This window comes from Osmerus mordax, chromosome 8 (genome assembly GCF_038355195.1).
Source record: "Osmerus mordax isolate fOsmMor3 chromosome 8, fOsmMor3.pri, whole genome shotgun sequence".
Taxonomy (NCBI): domain Eukaryota; kingdom Metazoa; phylum Chordata; class Actinopteri; order Osmeriformes; family Osmeridae; genus Osmerus; species Osmerus mordax.
Genome location: NC_090057.1, coordinates 507565 through 524556, shown reverse-complemented (window position 1 = coordinate 524556; position 16992 = coordinate 507565). Strand labels below are relative to the sequence as shown.

The following is a 16992-nucleotide window of genomic DNA, read 5'->3' as shown; positions in this document are numbered from 1 at the left end:
AACCATGGAAATGTAAGAAGTAGAAAGTACAGATGTTTGTGTAAAAATTGTGAAGTGAAGTACTGATACCAGAAAAATATACTTAAGTACAGTAACAAAGTATTTGTACTTTGTTACTTCCCATCTCTGATCAATATGTAGTTATATGAACCCATATGAACCTCCCTCTAACCCTCTCAGGACTGGAACCAGGCCAGGCATGCCTCCTCTCCTACTCTCTTACTCTCCTCCTCTCCTCTCTCCACCTCTCTTACTCTCCTCCTCTCCTCTCTCCTCCTCTCTTACTCTCCTCTCTCCTCCTCTCTTACTCTCCTTTCTCCTCCTCTCTTACTCTCCTCCTCTCCTCCTCTCTTACTCTCCTCTCCTCCTCTCTTACTCTCCTCTCTCCTCCTCTCTTACTCTCCTCCTCTCCTCTCTTACTCTCCTCTCCTCCTCTCTTAGTCTCCTCCTCTCTTACTCTCCTCCTCTCCTCCTCTCTTACTCTCCTTTCTCTTCCCCTCCTCCCCCCCTTCTCTATTTCTGTCCTGTCCTGAGTCAGGTGGATGAAGATGGAGAATGAGGTCAGTAGGTATAAAGGGCCTGAGGGATGGAGGGAAAAGACCAGCTTAGAGACGAGAGAGTCAGGGAAGACAGGAGAGAACCCCAAGTACCCTGGAGAGAGAGAGAGAGAGGTACCCTGGAGGGAGAGAGAGAGAGAGAGAGAGAGAGAGAGAGAGGGAGAGAACCTCCTTTTAGACAGGGAGATTCCCTTTAATCCTTAAGGATGAAGCAAAGAAAAGAAAAAAGGAATGGAGTGTGAATGAGAGAGAGGGGCAGAGTTGGAGTGGATGAGATAATCTCTCCGTAAATCTGGGGTTAGTGGTCTCTGTCAGTACCTCAGGAACATAAATACAGATCAAAATGGAAGGTACGTAAGTAGGTGTGAAATAAAAATGGATGTGATGATCATTCAGACCCTCCTCTGCATCCCTCCTCCTGTCTCCCCTCCTCTCCTCTCTCCCCTCCTCTTTCCCCTCCTCTCTCCCCCCTCTCCTCCTGTCTCCTCTTCCTCTTGTCTCCTCTCTCTCCTCCTGTCTCCCCTCCTCTCCTCTCTCCCCTCCTGTCTCCCCTCTCCTCCTGTCTCCCCCCCTCTCTCCTCCTGTCTCCCTCCCTCTCCTCCTGTCTCCCCCCCTCTCTCTTCCTGTCTCCCTCCCTCTCCTCCTGTCTCCTCTCCTCTCTCCTGTTTCTCCTCCTGTCTCCCCTCCTCTCCTCTCTCCTGTCTCCTCTCCTGTCTCCTGTCCACTCTCATGTCTCCTCTCTCCTGTCTCCTCTCTCCTCTCCTATCGATGGAGTGTGCTGCCCCCTAGTGTCCACAGATTCATCTCTCATGCTCCATTCAGAGCATCTCACCCCTGTGCAGTGATGAGAGGCTGGATGTGTGAGAGCCAGGCACGTTATGCCTGCTGTGTTATTACAGGAACATATCACTGATTCACAGTCTTTTTTAGTATCAATCAGGAAGACAAGATCATTTATTCTGTAAATAAGAGGAAAAGTGCTGTGTGAGATGTGGTTGCGTAATTGTGTCTTTTTTGTGAAACAACAATTATATAATGAGAGTGTTATATAATGATAACAAGATGCAGTGCTGTGTGATGTCTCTGTAGGTCTGAAATTGGTTAGCCTCTCCACTGTGCTGTGCTCCCCTCCTCTTCTTCCTCCCCTCCTCTCCCCTCTCCTCCTCTTCCTCCTCCCCCCTACCCTACCCTCCCCTCCCTTCTCTCTCATCCCTCTCTCCTCCCTCTCATCCCTCTCTCCTCTCTTATCCCTCTCTCCTCTCGTCCCCCAGGCAGGTGGAGCTGCAAAGGCAGAAGGAGCTGGAGAGACAGGAGAGGGAGAGACTGGAGCACGACATGCTGGAGAGAGAACGCGAGAGAGAGCGTGCGGAGAGAGAGCAGGCGGAGAGAGAGCGCCTGGAGCAAGAGAGAGAGCAGGAGGAGAGAGAGAGGATGGAGAGAGAGCAGCAGGAGAGAGAGAGGATGGAGAGAGAGCAGCAGGAGAGAGAGAGGATGGAGAGAGAGCAGGAGCAGCTGGAGAGAGAGAGAGACCAGCAGGACTGGGAGAGAGGGAGACGCATTTCTAATGCAGGTGAGTGATCCCCCCCCGCCTCTGTCTCTCCCACTGACACTCAAACACACACACACACTTATTTACACACACACGCGGCGTGTGCATTCATGCATGTTCTCTCACACACACATGCGCACACTCACACATTCAGTGAAGCGTAAACCCGTAAGGCAGAAGTAGAACAGGACACACAGCCCTCAGACGCAGAGCAGAGAGACGCAGAGCAGAGAGACGCAGAGCAGAGAGACGCAGAGCAGAGAGACGCAGAGCAGAGAGACGCAGAGCAGAGAGACGCAGAGCAGAGAGACGCAGAGCAGAGAGACGCAGAGCAGAGAGACGCAGAGCAGAGAGACGCAGAGCAGAGAGACACAGAACCACAGAACCACAGAGCAGAACCAGCAGGTGAGTCCAGTGTGTGTCTCTCCCTTCTCGGAGCTGGATGGGTGCACGTCTCCGGTGACGTGTTTAGCATCTAGCTGCTCTCCTCCTGTGTGTCGCTCCCTTATTGGCTAAGTTACAGCCCTTATTTTCCTCTCCTGCTCTCCTCGCCCCTCCTTCTCTTCCTCCCCCTCTTCTCTCCTCCTTGGACCATGTCACTTTACCCGCTAGTTGGATGGGCATAGATGAACAGATTGAGAGGCGCTGGGGCATGGAAAAAGTGTGTGTGTGTGTGTGTGTGTGTGTGTGAGAAGGCCCTCCATAGCCAGGCTGTAATGGTGTAGTACTGACAGGCCCACTGAGGCACCTGAATAACTGCTGAGCTGGGAGAGACAAACACTCATATACACACTCTCACACACACACACCCTGGGGAGACAAACACACACAGTATGTTCACTGCATGTGTTTATTGGGTTGTTTGAGGTGTTGCTGTGTAATAACTGCAATGTTCTGTTTTAATGCTTTCTAGATGTCTCTCCTGCAGGATGCTTCTGTGTGTGTGTGTGTGGGATAGGGTTAGTGTGTGTGTGTGTGTGTGTGGGATAGGGTTAGTGTGTGTGTGTGTGTGTGTGTGTGTGCGTGGGATAGGGTTAGTGTGTGTGTGTGTGTGGTTTGCTTACAGCTGTGTAGCTGTGTAGGGGTCTGGTCTCACTGGTCTGGGGTCTGGCTCATTCTGGTCTGGGGTCTGGTCTCTCTAGTCTGGGGTCTGGTCTCTCTGGTCTGGTCTCTCTGGTCTGGGGTCTGGTCTCTCTGGTCTGGAGTCTGGTCTCTCTGGTCTGGGGTCTGGTCTCTCTGGTCTTACCCTAACCTGTGTTCTGGGTTGAGATGGATGTTAATAGGATCATGTTCTGATCTGAGGGGAGACCAAGCTGTTGGTAGTCTGAGGCTTCATGTAACACACACACACACACACCCACACACACACACACACATCTATGATAACTAGGGGAGGATGTTCCTCATTAACTTTGCTCCTAATTTCATGACTGAACAAGTGGTTCTTTGTAAGAACATCAAACCTGTAGAGTGAAGACTAACTGGCTCAGCAGTCATACTCGCTGTTCACCTGAGACCAGCCTGGACCCCCTCACCCTGGACCCCCTCACCCTGGACCCCCTCACCCTGGACCCCCTCACCCTGGACCCCCTCATCCTGGACCCCCTAACCCTGGACCCCTTCACCCTGGACCCCCCTCACCCTGGAGTTTACCCTAGACCCTAACCCTGGAGGTTGCCCTGAACCCTAACCCTGGAGGTTACCCTGAACCCTAACCCTGGAGGTTACCCTGAACCCTAACCCTGGAGGTTACCCTGGACACACGTTTTAACCTGGTCTGAACAGGAGCGTGTTGGGTTTAGGGAGAACTAGTAGGAGATTTTCTGTTCCCCATGTTTAAGAGAAGGATCCTGTGTCTGTGTGTGTGTGTGTGTGTATATGAAATGTTTTGGAGCTGTGGAATGTGGGTTCTCGTTAAGGGTTCATTACTTTGGGATGATGGAGCAAAGCTGGGGCCGAGGTCACATGACTAGCTCATGGCCACAGACCCTGGTGGGAGGGGGAGGGGGGATGAAGGGGGAGGGAAATGGTTGACGGTTGGCTGGAGAGAGAGAGATGGAGAGAGGAAAAGAGGGGGAGAGAGAGAGAGATAAAAAGAGAGAGAGATGGAGAGGGGGAGAGAGGATGGGGAGAGAGAGGGGGAGCGAGAGAGATGGCGTGGAACGGAATGAAGGAGAATCATCACGTCTTTTTTGTCAGTGGAACATACCAGACCTGCATCCTGACCAATCAGAACGAGCCAACAGTATTTTAGAGAGAGAGGGAGAGAGAAGGGGGGGGGGGCAGGGGGGGCTTAGAAGTAGGGCAAGAGAATGCTCCAAGTGTGTTTGTGTGTGACTGTGTGTGTGGGTGTGTTTGTGATTAATCTTGTGTGTGTGTGTTTGTGATGAATATTGTGTGCGACTCTGTGTGTGTTTGTGGAGAATCGTGTGTGTTCATGCCACAGATATACACTATATGAAAATGTGCACATGGGTGTGGGTGGGGTGGGGTGGGGTGGGGTGGGGGCTGAAGTCTGGCTGCCATTCTGATGATGGTCAGTGGAGCAGAATGAGGGCAACACAAAGGATTAGCCTCTCAGTAAACATGGTGCAGGCAGGAGCCAGCCCAGGCTAGGCTAGCTAGCCATACATATAGTTCAAGCAGCAGCAGCCAGGCTAGGCTAGGCTAGCTATCCATACATATAGTTCAAGCAGCAGCAGCCAGGCTAGGCTAGGCTAGCTATCCATACATATAGTTCAAGCAGCAGCAGCCAGGCTAGGCTAGGCTAGCTAGCCATACATATAGTTCAAGCAGCAGCAGCCAGGCTAGACTAGGCTAGGTAGCCATACATATAGTTCAAGCAGCAGCAGCCAGGCTAGGCTAGGCTAGCTAGCCACACAACACAACAGAGCATGGATAATTCAGGAGCGATCCGGCGTCTACATGACCACACCCTTCTCACCAAACGAGGACAAAGCCTAATGATAACCCTAACCCTAATGATACTGCTCATTCAGACACACAGAATACAGAACACCTGCTGCTGGATCATGATCTGAACTACAGACACACAGAACACTTGCTGCTGGATCACGATCTGAACTACAGACACACAGAACACCTGCTGCTAGATCACGATCTGAACTACAGACACACAGAACACTTTCTGCTGGATCACGATCTGAACTACAGACACACAGAACACCTGCTGCTGGATCATGATCTGAACTACAGACACACAGAACACCTGCTGCTGGATCATGATCTGAACTACAGTGCAACGATAACATCTCAACTACAGATGACACGGTACAGCCGTGAGGTCCAGCTTCACCTCCGTGTTCAGACTGTCGTGTGATTCCGTCGCCAGGGAGACCAGGGAGGCCAGGGAGACCAGGGAGGCCAGGGAGACCAGGGAGGAAAGGGAGACCAGATGGGAAAGGGAGACCAGGGAGGAAAGAGGAACAGCAGCAAAGGCTGATGTAAACTGGAAGTACAATATGTCATGATATGATTCATAATATTGAACCTAATGTGTTTATTTAGAGGTAGCACCTCCTCAGAAACTGCACAGTCATGAAGGCGGTTAGCAAACATGAGTGAACTGTTCAAACCAGCCAGGCCTCTGGATCAGTGTTGAGCTGTCTGGAAAGAATCAGTGTGTCTGGGATCGCATGGGAGAGACTGCCACCGGCCTCTTACTAGTGTGTGTTGCTTCTCTCCCCCCCCCCCCCCCCCCCCTCTCTCTCTCTCTGTCTCTGTCTCTCTCTCTCTCTCTCTCTCTCTCTCTCTCCCTCCCTCTCTCTATGAAACACTCTACTCAAGTCCATCTCCAGGCCTGTTTCTTCTGCTAACCTAATCCACTAATAGTAGCATCTTTTCTGTCTGAGAAAAGAACAGAACGATAAAAGGAGATTTAGAAGTGTGCTGTTTTTCCTGCTTCATTTGCTCCCTTCTCTCTTTCTGTCTTCTTTCTATTTCCCTCCCCCCTCCCTCCTCCCTCCCTCCCTCCCTCCTTCCCTCCCCTCTTCTCTCTGTGCTGTGTTCTCTCTCTGTTCTGCGTATACCTCCCTCCCTGTCTCGGTCTGTCCATACTTTGCTGCGTTCAGCATTTGAAAGCACTCTCTACACCCCGCCCCCTCCCGAATACAAGCCCTCCTCCACCCCCAACTACCCTGCCCCCGGAACCGCCTCCCCCTCTTCCGCTGCCCCGCCCACCCCTCCACTACGCCACTCAGCCTCCCGATTTGCCACCTCACTAGGCTCTGCTTTCCACCCCCGTCCTCCCTCACTACGCCACGGTTCCCCGGCGACAGCAGGCCCCGCCGCCGGCACCCGCCCCTGCCCCCCCAATCCCGTCCAAGTCCGTAGTGTGGTCGGCCGCCAACTTCACCCCCCTGCCCCCCTCCCCCCCCGTCATGATCAGCAGCCCCCCAGGGAAGGCCCAGGGCCCCCGCCCCGTCATTGCAATCCCCGCCCCCTCCCCGCTCACCCAGAAGCCCCCCTCGCCCTCCCCCAACGGCCCCCCTATGTTCCCCGCCCCCCTCCCCCGTCACCATCTGCTGCACCGCCAACCCCACCCCTCCGCCTCCCCCCACCCCGCCCCCTCCTCCCCCTCCCCTCCCCCCCTTTGCCCTGTCCTCCCCCATGTGTTCTCCCTCTCCCTCATCCCAGCCCGCCGCTGGTGTCCCCTCTCCCTCCACAGCCCCCCGCCCCTCCAGCCTGCCAGTCAGCCCTAGGCTGGGAGATGGCTCCTGCTCTGGGCCAGCTCCTGAGCCCTGCGCCCCCCTGGTCCTCCAGGCCCCCTCGCAGGGTAAGGCCGTCTCTCTCTCTGCCCCCCCCGCCTCCCCTCCCTCTCTGTGTCCACACTCACCTGGGGGCTGAAGCTCCTGGGCCTCCGTCAGGGCCTGTGGAAGGTGGTGTTGACCCCTCACCCTGGCCCAGGACTGGCTACTGTGGTGGCTAGCATGGCTACCTGTGTTGACTAGCATGCCTAAAGCCTGGCGGATTCTCCTGTGTCCGAGGAGGTCTTAACAGGTTCTGCTCCAAGACATTGACTGCCTGTCTGTGTGTCTGTTCTGCTTTGGCCAACTCACCTGTTCACTGTCTGTCTGCCTGCCTGCCTGCCTGCCTGCCTGCCTGCCTGCCTGCCTGTCTGCCTGCCTGCCTGCCTGCCTGCTGGTCTGCCTGGGGTGGAGACCTGGTTGTGTTGTCTGGTCTTCTGTGCGAGCATGGTGTCTGTCGTCCTACCGAGGGAAAAGTGATTCAGAACGAGGAGGGAAATCATCTTCTTTTAAACCATCTCTTGTTGTGGTTTCATTTTTGACCATGTCACCCTCACTGTTCTGTCCGTGTGTCCAGGGGTGTCTGTCTGTTCCTGTCTGGGTGTAGCTTCCTGTGTGGGTGTGGCCGGAAATGTGTGACGCTGATTGGACAGTTGGTTACCTACCTGTGTGTTCCTCAGGAGCGTCACTAGATTACATTGTATTCTGACACTTTTATCAAAGCGGCATACAAATAGAGCAGACATTCGTGCATGGTAGTGCAGAGACAGGAAGGATGGTTAGAGTTAACGAACAATCTCTCAGGTACAGTGCAACAGTAGCTTGGCATATCAGGTTGAAGATTGACATGTGTTCTGCCTGGTTTAAACCACCACCTGATCACAATGATGAGACACAACATGACATGACCTCCACCTCCCTCCTCACACCCTCACCTCCACCCCACACCCTCACCTCCACCTCCCTCCCTCCTCACACCCTCACCTCCACCCCACACCCTCACCTCCACCTCCCTCCCTCCTCACACCCTCACCTCCACCTCCCTCCCTCCTCACACCCTCACCTCCACACCACACCCTCACCTCCACCTCCCTCCCTCCTCTCACCCTCACCTCCACCTCCCTCCCTCCTCACACCCTCACTTCCACCCCCTTCCCCACACCCTCACCTCCACTTCCCTCCTGACACCCTCCCCTCAGTACTGCTCAGACACATGATGAGATGATGCCCCACCACCCCTCCCCTGAACCCTGACCTCAGTCCTCCAGGCTCATATTTCATTAGTTAGGAGGACCCAGGGAACCATCCCCCATCGACCACAGTTCAGTGTGGTCAAATTCCATCATAGACATGGATGTGATGGTCCAGCTAGGAGCCTGTCGTTATTAGTCTGTCTGGTTCAGAAGCCCTGAGGCTAATTCAGCAGGCAGGGACAGTTATGAGGCTGACACAGTTCTTCTGTGTTTCTGTGTGTGTTTCTGTATGTGTGTTGTGTTGTGTGTGCTTGCATTGTCTCCATTCTCTTCATTGATATTAATACATTAACCACTGACCACTACTCAACTATACGCATGTTGTGTGAGATGCAGTGTGTTGCTGGTGATGTGGCTCGTTTATACCATGTTTACTTCCTGTCCCTCCCGGCTACATATCTCACTTCTGTGTGGATGAGCTGTGTTGCCTACAGTGCACTGGAAAACCTACTCCAGCTTAGATGCTGTGTTTGTAGTGGATTGTGTTGTTAAAAGCCTTGAGTCTTGTTAATGTATAATGTTTTCTTTAAGGGTAAGAATAGTCGTTAGATTGCTTTGAGAGGATCTTGAAATGAGATACTGATTGTTGAATCTTTCCCCTCTCCCCCCTCTCCCTCTCCCTATCCCTCCCTCCCCCAACAGATGCAGTTCTGACTCCTGGACTACCCACACCTCCCCCCCCCTCCCCCCCTCCCTCCTGGTTCCACTGTGACCCCCACGGCGGGCCCCCCTGCCCCCCCGGGCCCTCCCCCACCTCCTCCCCTGCCCCCCACTCTCACCCCCAGCGGCCCCCCACCCCCGCCTGGCCCCCCTCCTCCTCCCTCTGGGCAGGCACCTCCTCCAGTCCCGCCCCCCGCCCCTCCCCTCCCCCCTGGGCTGTTCTCCCCCTCGGAGGACCGCCCCCTCTCTGGGCTGGCCGCCGCCCTCGCTGGAGCCAAGCTGCGGAAAGTGCCAAGGGTGAGACACACACACACACACTGCATGAGCACACAATCTGGTGTATCCTAGCTGGTGTATCCTAGCTGGTGTATCCTAGCTGGTCTATCCTAGCTGGTCTATCCTAGCTGGTCTATCCTAGCTAGAGTGTAGCCAGTCCTGTGTCTGACCTTCCTGTGTTCATTCCTGTTTCTGCAGAGTGAGGACCCAGTGGGGGCTGCCCTGGCTGCAGCCGTAGCAGGGGGCGTGGCTGGAGTGGCAGCGGCCAAGCCTGCAGGGGGGAACGGGCCCCTGCCGGGGGGAGGGGGTCTGATGGAGGAGATGAGCGCCCTGCTGGCCAGGAGGTGACATGACACCCTCAGCAGCTGTATCTGTCTGTCTACACATCTAACAATCTATCTACCCATCTATTTGTCTGATTTATCACTTTATTGATCCCAAAGGAAATGAAAAAGGGTTTATGATAAAATAACATGAAGGAGCAACAGTTGCATGATTTGGAAAAGCCCTTATTCCTCTTCTCCGTTCAGGGTTGGACTCTTTAAGCTGTGTTGTTGATGTCTGTGTTCGTCTGTTTGTTGTTGTGTTGCAGAAGAAGAATCGCTGAGAAGGGCTCGTCTCCTGAGCCTGACCTGAGAGCGGTGAGTATGACAAACCTGCCTGGAGGAGGAGGAAGGGGAGGAGGGTACGACACCTGTCAGGAGAGGGAGAGATGGAGGAGAGGAGGAGAGTACATTACATTTAGTCCTTTAGCAGACGCTCTTATCCAGAGCGACTTACAGTAAGTACAGGGACATTCTCCCCGAGGCCAGTAGGGTGAAGTGTGTTGCCCAAGGACACAACATCATTTGGCACGAACCAACAACCTTCTGATTAATAGCCCAACTTCCTAACCGCTCAGCCGTCTCACCCCTAGTAGAGGCAGGAGGTAAAGGGGAGGTTGATGGAGAGGGGAGGACAGGTAGGAGGACATGGTGATAGAGGAGAGGGCCTATCCACGGCTACTAGACATCTGAATCTGGATGACCTTTGACCTGTCCTTTCTCCTTGTGCTTCTATCCAATAGGAGGAGCTGGAGGGGCCTACAACTCCTAAAGTGTCAGCCTGTAACACGCCAGGTAAGCATGGAGTTACCTGGACGTGCACAAGGATGGACACAAAAGTTTAGAATTTGTGTGCGACCAATCAGAGCACAGATGTTTCAAATCTCCTGCCCAGTATCCTATAACATGTTGAGCCCTGAAGAGAGGGCATACCGCTACATGCAGCCACTGTAGTGCTCTGGATCTGTGTTTAAGAGTGAAGCAGTAGCTATTGTTTGGGAGCGCTGCAGCTATAATGTACAGTAATGCCTGAATTACAGCTTTGAGAATGCCTAATGCCATTGTGTGTGTGTGTGTGTCCAGACATGCCCAGGAAGCCCTGGGAGAGGACTAACACCATGAACGGTAGCAAATCCCCCGTCATTGGAAGGTAAGCTAACATCCAGACAACATCGCTAACGTAGCTGTACCTGTGTAGCTAACATACGTTAGCGTAGCTGTTCCAGTGGAGCTAACATACGTTAGCGTAGCTGTTCCTATGGAGCTAACATATGTTAGCGTAGCTGTTCCTGTGGAGCTAACATACGTTAGCGTAACTGTTCCTGTGGAACTAACATATGTTAGCGTAGCTGTTCCTGTGGAGCTAACATATGCGGAACTGGGTCTCAGGGTCTCTCTGATAAGGGTCTCAACCAGACCCTTAGATGGGTCAGGGGTTAATCTCTCAGGTTCCGCTCTGAGCCTACATCTCAGTCTGGCTCTGATGCCGTCTGATGCCGTCTGATGCCGTCTGATACCGTCTGATGCCGTCTCCACCTGAGAGCTGAGGAGGAGGGGGCGTGACTGCATGTCATGGCTCTGCTGGTCTGGTCTGGTACTGCGGGTCTGGTCTGGTACAGCTGGTCTAGTTCTGCTGGTCTAGGTCTGCTGGTCTGGTACTGCTGGTCTGGTTCTGCTGGTCTGGTATATTGGTCTGGCCTGGTTCTGCTGGTCTGGTATACTGGTCTGGTCTGGTACTGCTGGTCTAGCTCTGCTGGTCTGGTATATTTGTCCAGTCTGGTTCTGCTGGTCTAGTTCTGCTGGTCTGGTCTGGTACTGCTGGTCCGGTACTGCTGGTCTGGTATATTGGTCTGGTCTGGTTCTGCTGGTATGGTATACTGGTCTGGTCTGGTACTGCTGGTCTAGTTCTGCTGGTCTGGTATATTTGTCCGGTCTGGTTCTGCTGGTCTAGTTCTGCTGGTCTGGTCTGGTACTGCTGGTCCGGTACTGCTGGTCTGGTATATTGGTCTGGTCTGGTTCTGCTGGTATGGTATACTGGTCTGGTCTGGTACTGCTGGTCTAGTTCTGCTGGTCTGGTACTGCTGGTCTGGTATATTGGTCTGGTTCTGCTTGTTTGGTTCTGCTGGTCTGGTACTGCTGGTCCAGTACTGCTGGTCTGGTTCTGCTGGTCTAGTTTTGCTGGTCTGGTCTGGTTCTTCTGGTTCTGCTGGTCTGGTCTGTTTTGATGGTCTGGTTCTGCTGGTCTGCTCCTGCTAGTTGGGGTCTGTGGGAGGAGCCAGCTGAGTCCATGGGCGGAGCTAGCAGGGTTCTGTGGGCGGAGCCAGTGGGTCTTTTCAGGACGTTGTGTGTCTCCCCTCACAGACGAGACGCACCGTGGAGAAATCCTCAGAGCTCAGGTCCCTCCAACAGGTACCCAGGCCTGCAGACTCCCCTCCGCTCCTCTCCCCTCCTCTCCTCTCCCCTCCTCCCCTCTGCTCCTCTCCCCTCCTCTCCCCTCCTCTCCTCTCCCCTCCTCCCCTCCTCTCCTCTCCCCTCCTCCCCTCCTCTCCTCTCCTCTCCTCTCCTCTCCTCTCCCCTCACCCCCCCTCCTCTCCTCTCCCCTCCTCTCCTCTCACCCCCCCCTCCTCTCCCCTTCCCTTCTCCTCCTCTCCTCTCCCCTCCTCCTTTGCTGTGCTAAACATGCTCTGCTTTAGGGGTGGAGAGTGTGTGTTTAGGGGTTGTGTGTGTGTTTTATGGGTGGTGTGTATGTGTGTGTGTTTTCAGGGGTGGTGTGTGTGTGTGTTGCATCAGAAACATTCTCTCTAATCTCCGCCAACAAGGGATTCACCAGACTCACTCATGCCTTTGGTAGCACAAGGCTATCCTTGTCAAAGGAATTCCCCGAAACCACATAAATGTGATAGGCCTGTTCCTTTAACACACACTCACTCTCTCTCTCTCTCTCTCTCTCTCTCTCTCTCTCTCTCTCTCTCTCTCTCTCACACTCTCTCTCTCTCTCTCTCTCTCTCTCTCTCACTCTCTCTCACTCACTCACTCACACCCACACACCCATAACCCAGGGTGAAAACCTTGTTGGCTGGTGCTGACGGTCAGTTTCCTCTCTAACTGAGAGTCCTTAACTGGGATGAACGCAGTCGATCATGGAATGTTTACCATTGAGTGTGTTATTTAGAGCAGTTAACTTGAGCTAAATCAAGTTAACTTTCCCTCTGAAACCTGACCTGTTCAGGAAGTTGTTGTCCCACACATCTGCTGGGCGGCTCACTCTAAGCAAAGCGACGTACGTGCTTCTTGGTCATCAGAAGTATTTCTTTGGGAGTTCAATGCACTTTCTGTCAACTTGTTGAAGTTGTTGAAGTGTTTGTCTGCTTGACGGGTGTAGCAGTCTGCAGTGTGGAGGAGCTGAACACCATTGGTTACTGTAGTTTAACTTTTCTCTCAATCTTTTTCTCTCCTTTTTTCTCTCATGCCTCTCTCCACCCTCCCCTCCTCCCTCCCCCTCCCTCCAGACCTAAGTCCACTCCCACACCGACTGGATCTTTCAGTGCCAATGGCGTGCCAACAGAAGGCCTTGACTATGACAGATTGAAACAGGTAATAATCATTCTTTGATTGGGGATGAAGATGAGGGTGGAGGTGTGGGTGGGGTGGACATGGAGGTGAGGGTGAGGTAGGGGGTGAGGGTAAACATGGGGGGTGAGGGTGAGGTAGGGGGTGAGGGTAAACATGGGGGGTGAGGGTGTGGGTGAGGTAGGGGGTGAGGGTAAACATGGGGGGTGAGGGTGAGGTAGGGGGTGAGGGTAAACATGGGGGGTGAGGGTGTGGGTGAGGTAGGGGGTGAGGGTAAACATGGGGGGTGAGGGTGTGCCCAATGGCACTTGCTGCTGTGCGTCCCTCCCTCCTCTTGGTGTGTGAGCGTGGTAGATAAGCACAGATCCCCCTATCAGCTGCAGCAGAGACAGGAAGCCCCAAGGCCCCTCCCCCTCCCTCCCTCACCCTCTCCCTCCCCCCCCTCCCTTTCCCTCCCCCCTCTCCCTCACCCCTTCCCTCAGCTCTCCCACCCTCTCACTGTACGCACGCCACGAGGACGCTAGTGCATCTGTGACAACGTCTTTATGCGTTTTTTGTTTGTTTTCAGGACATCTTGGACGAGATGAGGAAGGAGTTGTCCAAGCTGAAAGAGGAGCTCATCGACGGTAGTTCTTAATGATTGTTGTGGCATGCTGTCTTTCAGCACTACTGTGTAACAGTGTTGGTTTAGCATCTGGAGAGAAGACACTAGCCACTAGCACTAGCAGGCAGACAGGACATGCTGTATGTCAGTGTTTAACCAGTGTTACTAGCCAGTATTATTTGATAGTGTTATTAGACAGTTACTAGCCAATATTACTGTTGCTAGCCAGTGTTGCTAGTTTTATTTCTCTGACCTCTGGTCTTCCTCCTCTGTCTCCTCAGCGATCAGGGAGGAGCTGGGGAGGTCCAGCTCAGCATAGAAGACTGACCTCACGTCCCGGAACATCCCGGAACATCCAGACCCTGGTCACTCCTGCAGATATGACACTATACACCCCACACAGGAAAACACAACCACAGGTGACATTAACGACAGCAACCGTAGTAACACAGAGGACTTGTCTGTGGGCGGAGCAGCACAGGCCCACAGCCCAGCGGGGCGTGTAGCGTGTAGCGTGGGCGTCCGCTGACATCCATCTTGTGAAGCCTCTTCACGTCGTTGTATCTCCTGGACGGCAGGACACAGTCTTAACCAGAAGCGACTGTCTTTATGCAAAGATTCCTTTCTTTGTCTATTACACTACAACAACAAAAAAACTATGAAAATCCGCAATTAAACAAAACATTAAAATGTATTGAACTCTAAAACCGTATTAACCATTGAAGGAAGTGTGAGAAATCTAGCAGGCAATTTTCATGCTTAATGGCACACAAGTGTGATTTCATGTTCAGGGAGTGGTGAGAGAACGGGAGGCAGAGGGTAACGACTCAGTTTCCATGTTGGAGCCTCTGTGTGTGAGAGACTAAAGGACTGGGTAGATTCTACCACTGCAGGACTTTGTAAAGCTTGTCTTCCTCAAATACTATTTTAATCTGAATATAAACGAAAAAAGAGAGAAAAAAAAAAGATATTTACTACATAAATCTATCAATCATGTCTGTTTCAATGTAAATCCTTGGCCATATCAAGTAGCTTAATCAAATCTCTACCGGATGGTCAGTCATTGTCTTCTAGTCTGTAATATCTAAAAAATCATCATTTCCTATCTTTTTCAAATGCTCCTGAAGAGCTACTGTACTGCGTTTCCTATGTGTTGTGTGTGTCAGCCTGATGATGTCACAGGCTGATGATGTCACAGGGGACTGTCCTCTCTAAAATCAATCATTGTAGCTCCTTACCAAACCTATTCTGACAGACGGTGAAAGCGATGGTTTAAAATGCTAAACTGGCCGTTAGCAGGTTCTGTAGAAGGATCCAGACAGTTATTTGAGGGGTTATTTTCCTCCCATTTCATTTTTGTCACATTTGGTGCATGTTACGTTTTTATACACAGTGAAGGTCACTGAGGTCGCCACGAAAAATGTAATTACTTCATCATGAGTTTATAAGCAATAAGTGTAGCATCTATCTTTACTGACACCCCCACACACTCACTGATCCTGACTTGGACATCAAGGTCTGGAGATGGGCCCAGCTGCCCCCCCCCATCACAGCTTCTGGAGGCCACTCTGCTTGTTTCATTTTCAGAGAAGCTTTATGTTAGCAGCTGCATTTCTTCATGTTCGATTTTTCTTTTGAAATGCTTATTATCGAGGAGTTTGTGCGTGTTGGGGAGGAAGATGTGCTTGTGCCATTTAGCTTGTCTCAGTGTGCTTACTGATGATCGCATCTGTGCGTTGCTTTTTTAATGGTTTGCCTTTATTTCCTGCCACTCAGTAAAAAAAAATATTAATTTCAGCTTAAAATGACAGTTTCCCTGCTGGTTTTGTTCAACACATGCTGAATAAAGCATGTTTCTTTTCAGTGAGCTAAGTTAGCGTTTCCAAACGTCTAGCCGTCCAATCATCTGAGAGGTTGAAGGTGTAACTGTGGAGACTAGAGTGAAAGAGCTTCTTAACTCTAGCTTCTTTCCTTTTGACTTGACTGTCTCTAGAGAGACTGATGTTGATCAGGGCTCATAATCAATACTGCACAGGAGAGCTGAATCCTGCTGGGTTTCAACTTATTTTCTTTCTCGTCATCTTCTAAGGAGTAGCACAGCATGTAAAACTGGTCTGTACAGATGTGTGTTTACAGCATCGATTGCACTTTAAAAACCCATAGAAATCCACAACCACCACAAATACTGCTGTGTCCCAGCTGCAGCCTCCATTGCCAATAATGTGGCTAATTCACCAAAGGTTTCAGATGCCAGTCTACTCCTGCTAAACACATCACATTCGAACTGAGTCGCCTTTTGTTGCATATCATTGTCAAGAGAGAGGTACATCTCTATCTATCAATTTAAAGTCCGGATTGGGAAGTGAAAGGTTCTGATCAAGGATATAGTTCATATCTACATGAATAACTGTTCTGATCACGGATATAGTTCATATCTACATTAATAACTGTTTGTGAATCTTCATGGTTTGTGCCTTGTTCTGAAGTTGCATTTAATATGTCAAAGACTAGTGAAGATCTACATGCTAGTAATAATTCTATAGGGGCTGTCATGATATAGATGATTTTGTGTTTAGCATCCTGTTAAAAGTTATAAAGGGAGTGTTTTTGTTTTGTTTTTACTTTGGAATTTATCTGTACAAATAAACCCAGCCTTTTGTTTTCTCCTGAGGCCATTACTATGTTACACAGCTATGGTGTTATTATCTGGGATTAAAAAACTGAACAAAACACAATGGCTCAAAGTAACTCAGTCCCCAAACTCTCATCACCATCTGAGATGGTGGACTAGCTAACACTGAAAGAAAATCTCGAACTTAAATCAATTACATTTTTCAAATTTACATTTCTCTTTCCTGACTTTATTCTTTTAGCATTCACATTGTACCATACCGTTCTCATATTAATTAGACTTTTCTTACATGCTAACATTGTTTTGTTTGAGCGAATGAAATAAAAATTGCAATACATGATTACATTTGGAGTGATATTTAGTGGATCCTTCAGCATGATCTTGTTAACGGCAACACATTGAATGTCTTAGTTGTCTTGTTTAGTCTTTTAAATTAATTATTTGTTCAAGTATTTTTGTGTCCATGTCAGTGGAGCAGACAGAAATCCTGAGGTTCACTAGGCGTTGAGACATGCAGATATCATGCAGACAGCTGGGGTTATGTTCCGTCACTCATTTCAACATATTTATAAATGAACACAACAATAGACCAAATACATGAGTAACATCAATCTACTTACACTACTAGTCACACATAAAGTACAGAGTCAAGCAAGGTTGCTTATAATCTCAGTCAGTCAGAGCTTGCTGTCAGAGCCTCGGTTACATACTATTTACATTTACATTTAGTCATTAAGCAGATGCTCTTATCCAGAGCGACTTACAGTAAGTACAGGGACATTCTCCCCGAGGCAAGTAGGGT

General features: G+C 51.1%; 1 protein-coding gene across 1 annotated transcript in view; it reads left to right on the top strand.

Annotated features, from left to right (window-relative positions):
• enah (ENAH actin regulator) overlaps positions 1-16535 on the top strand; it is a 24282-nt gene extending 7747 nt beyond the window's left edge. The window contains 13 exon segments of the mRNA XM_067241608.1: positions 1829-2127; positions 6198-6364; positions 6366-6652; positions 6654-6901; positions 8805-9082; positions 9260-9405; positions 9654-9702; positions 10128-10179; positions 10468-10534; positions 11746-11793; positions 12894-12978; positions 13523-13580; positions 13840-16535. Of these exon segments, the coding sequence (XP_067097709.1) occupies positions 1829-2127; positions 6198-6364; positions 6366-6652; positions 6654-6901; positions 8805-9082; positions 9260-9405; positions 9654-9702; positions 10128-10179; positions 10468-10534; positions 11746-11793; positions 12894-12978; positions 13523-13580; positions 13840-13877 (1822 nt within the window). The 3' untranslated portion in view covers positions 13878-16535.
• The last annotated feature ends 457 nt before the right edge of the window (positions 16536-16992 follow it).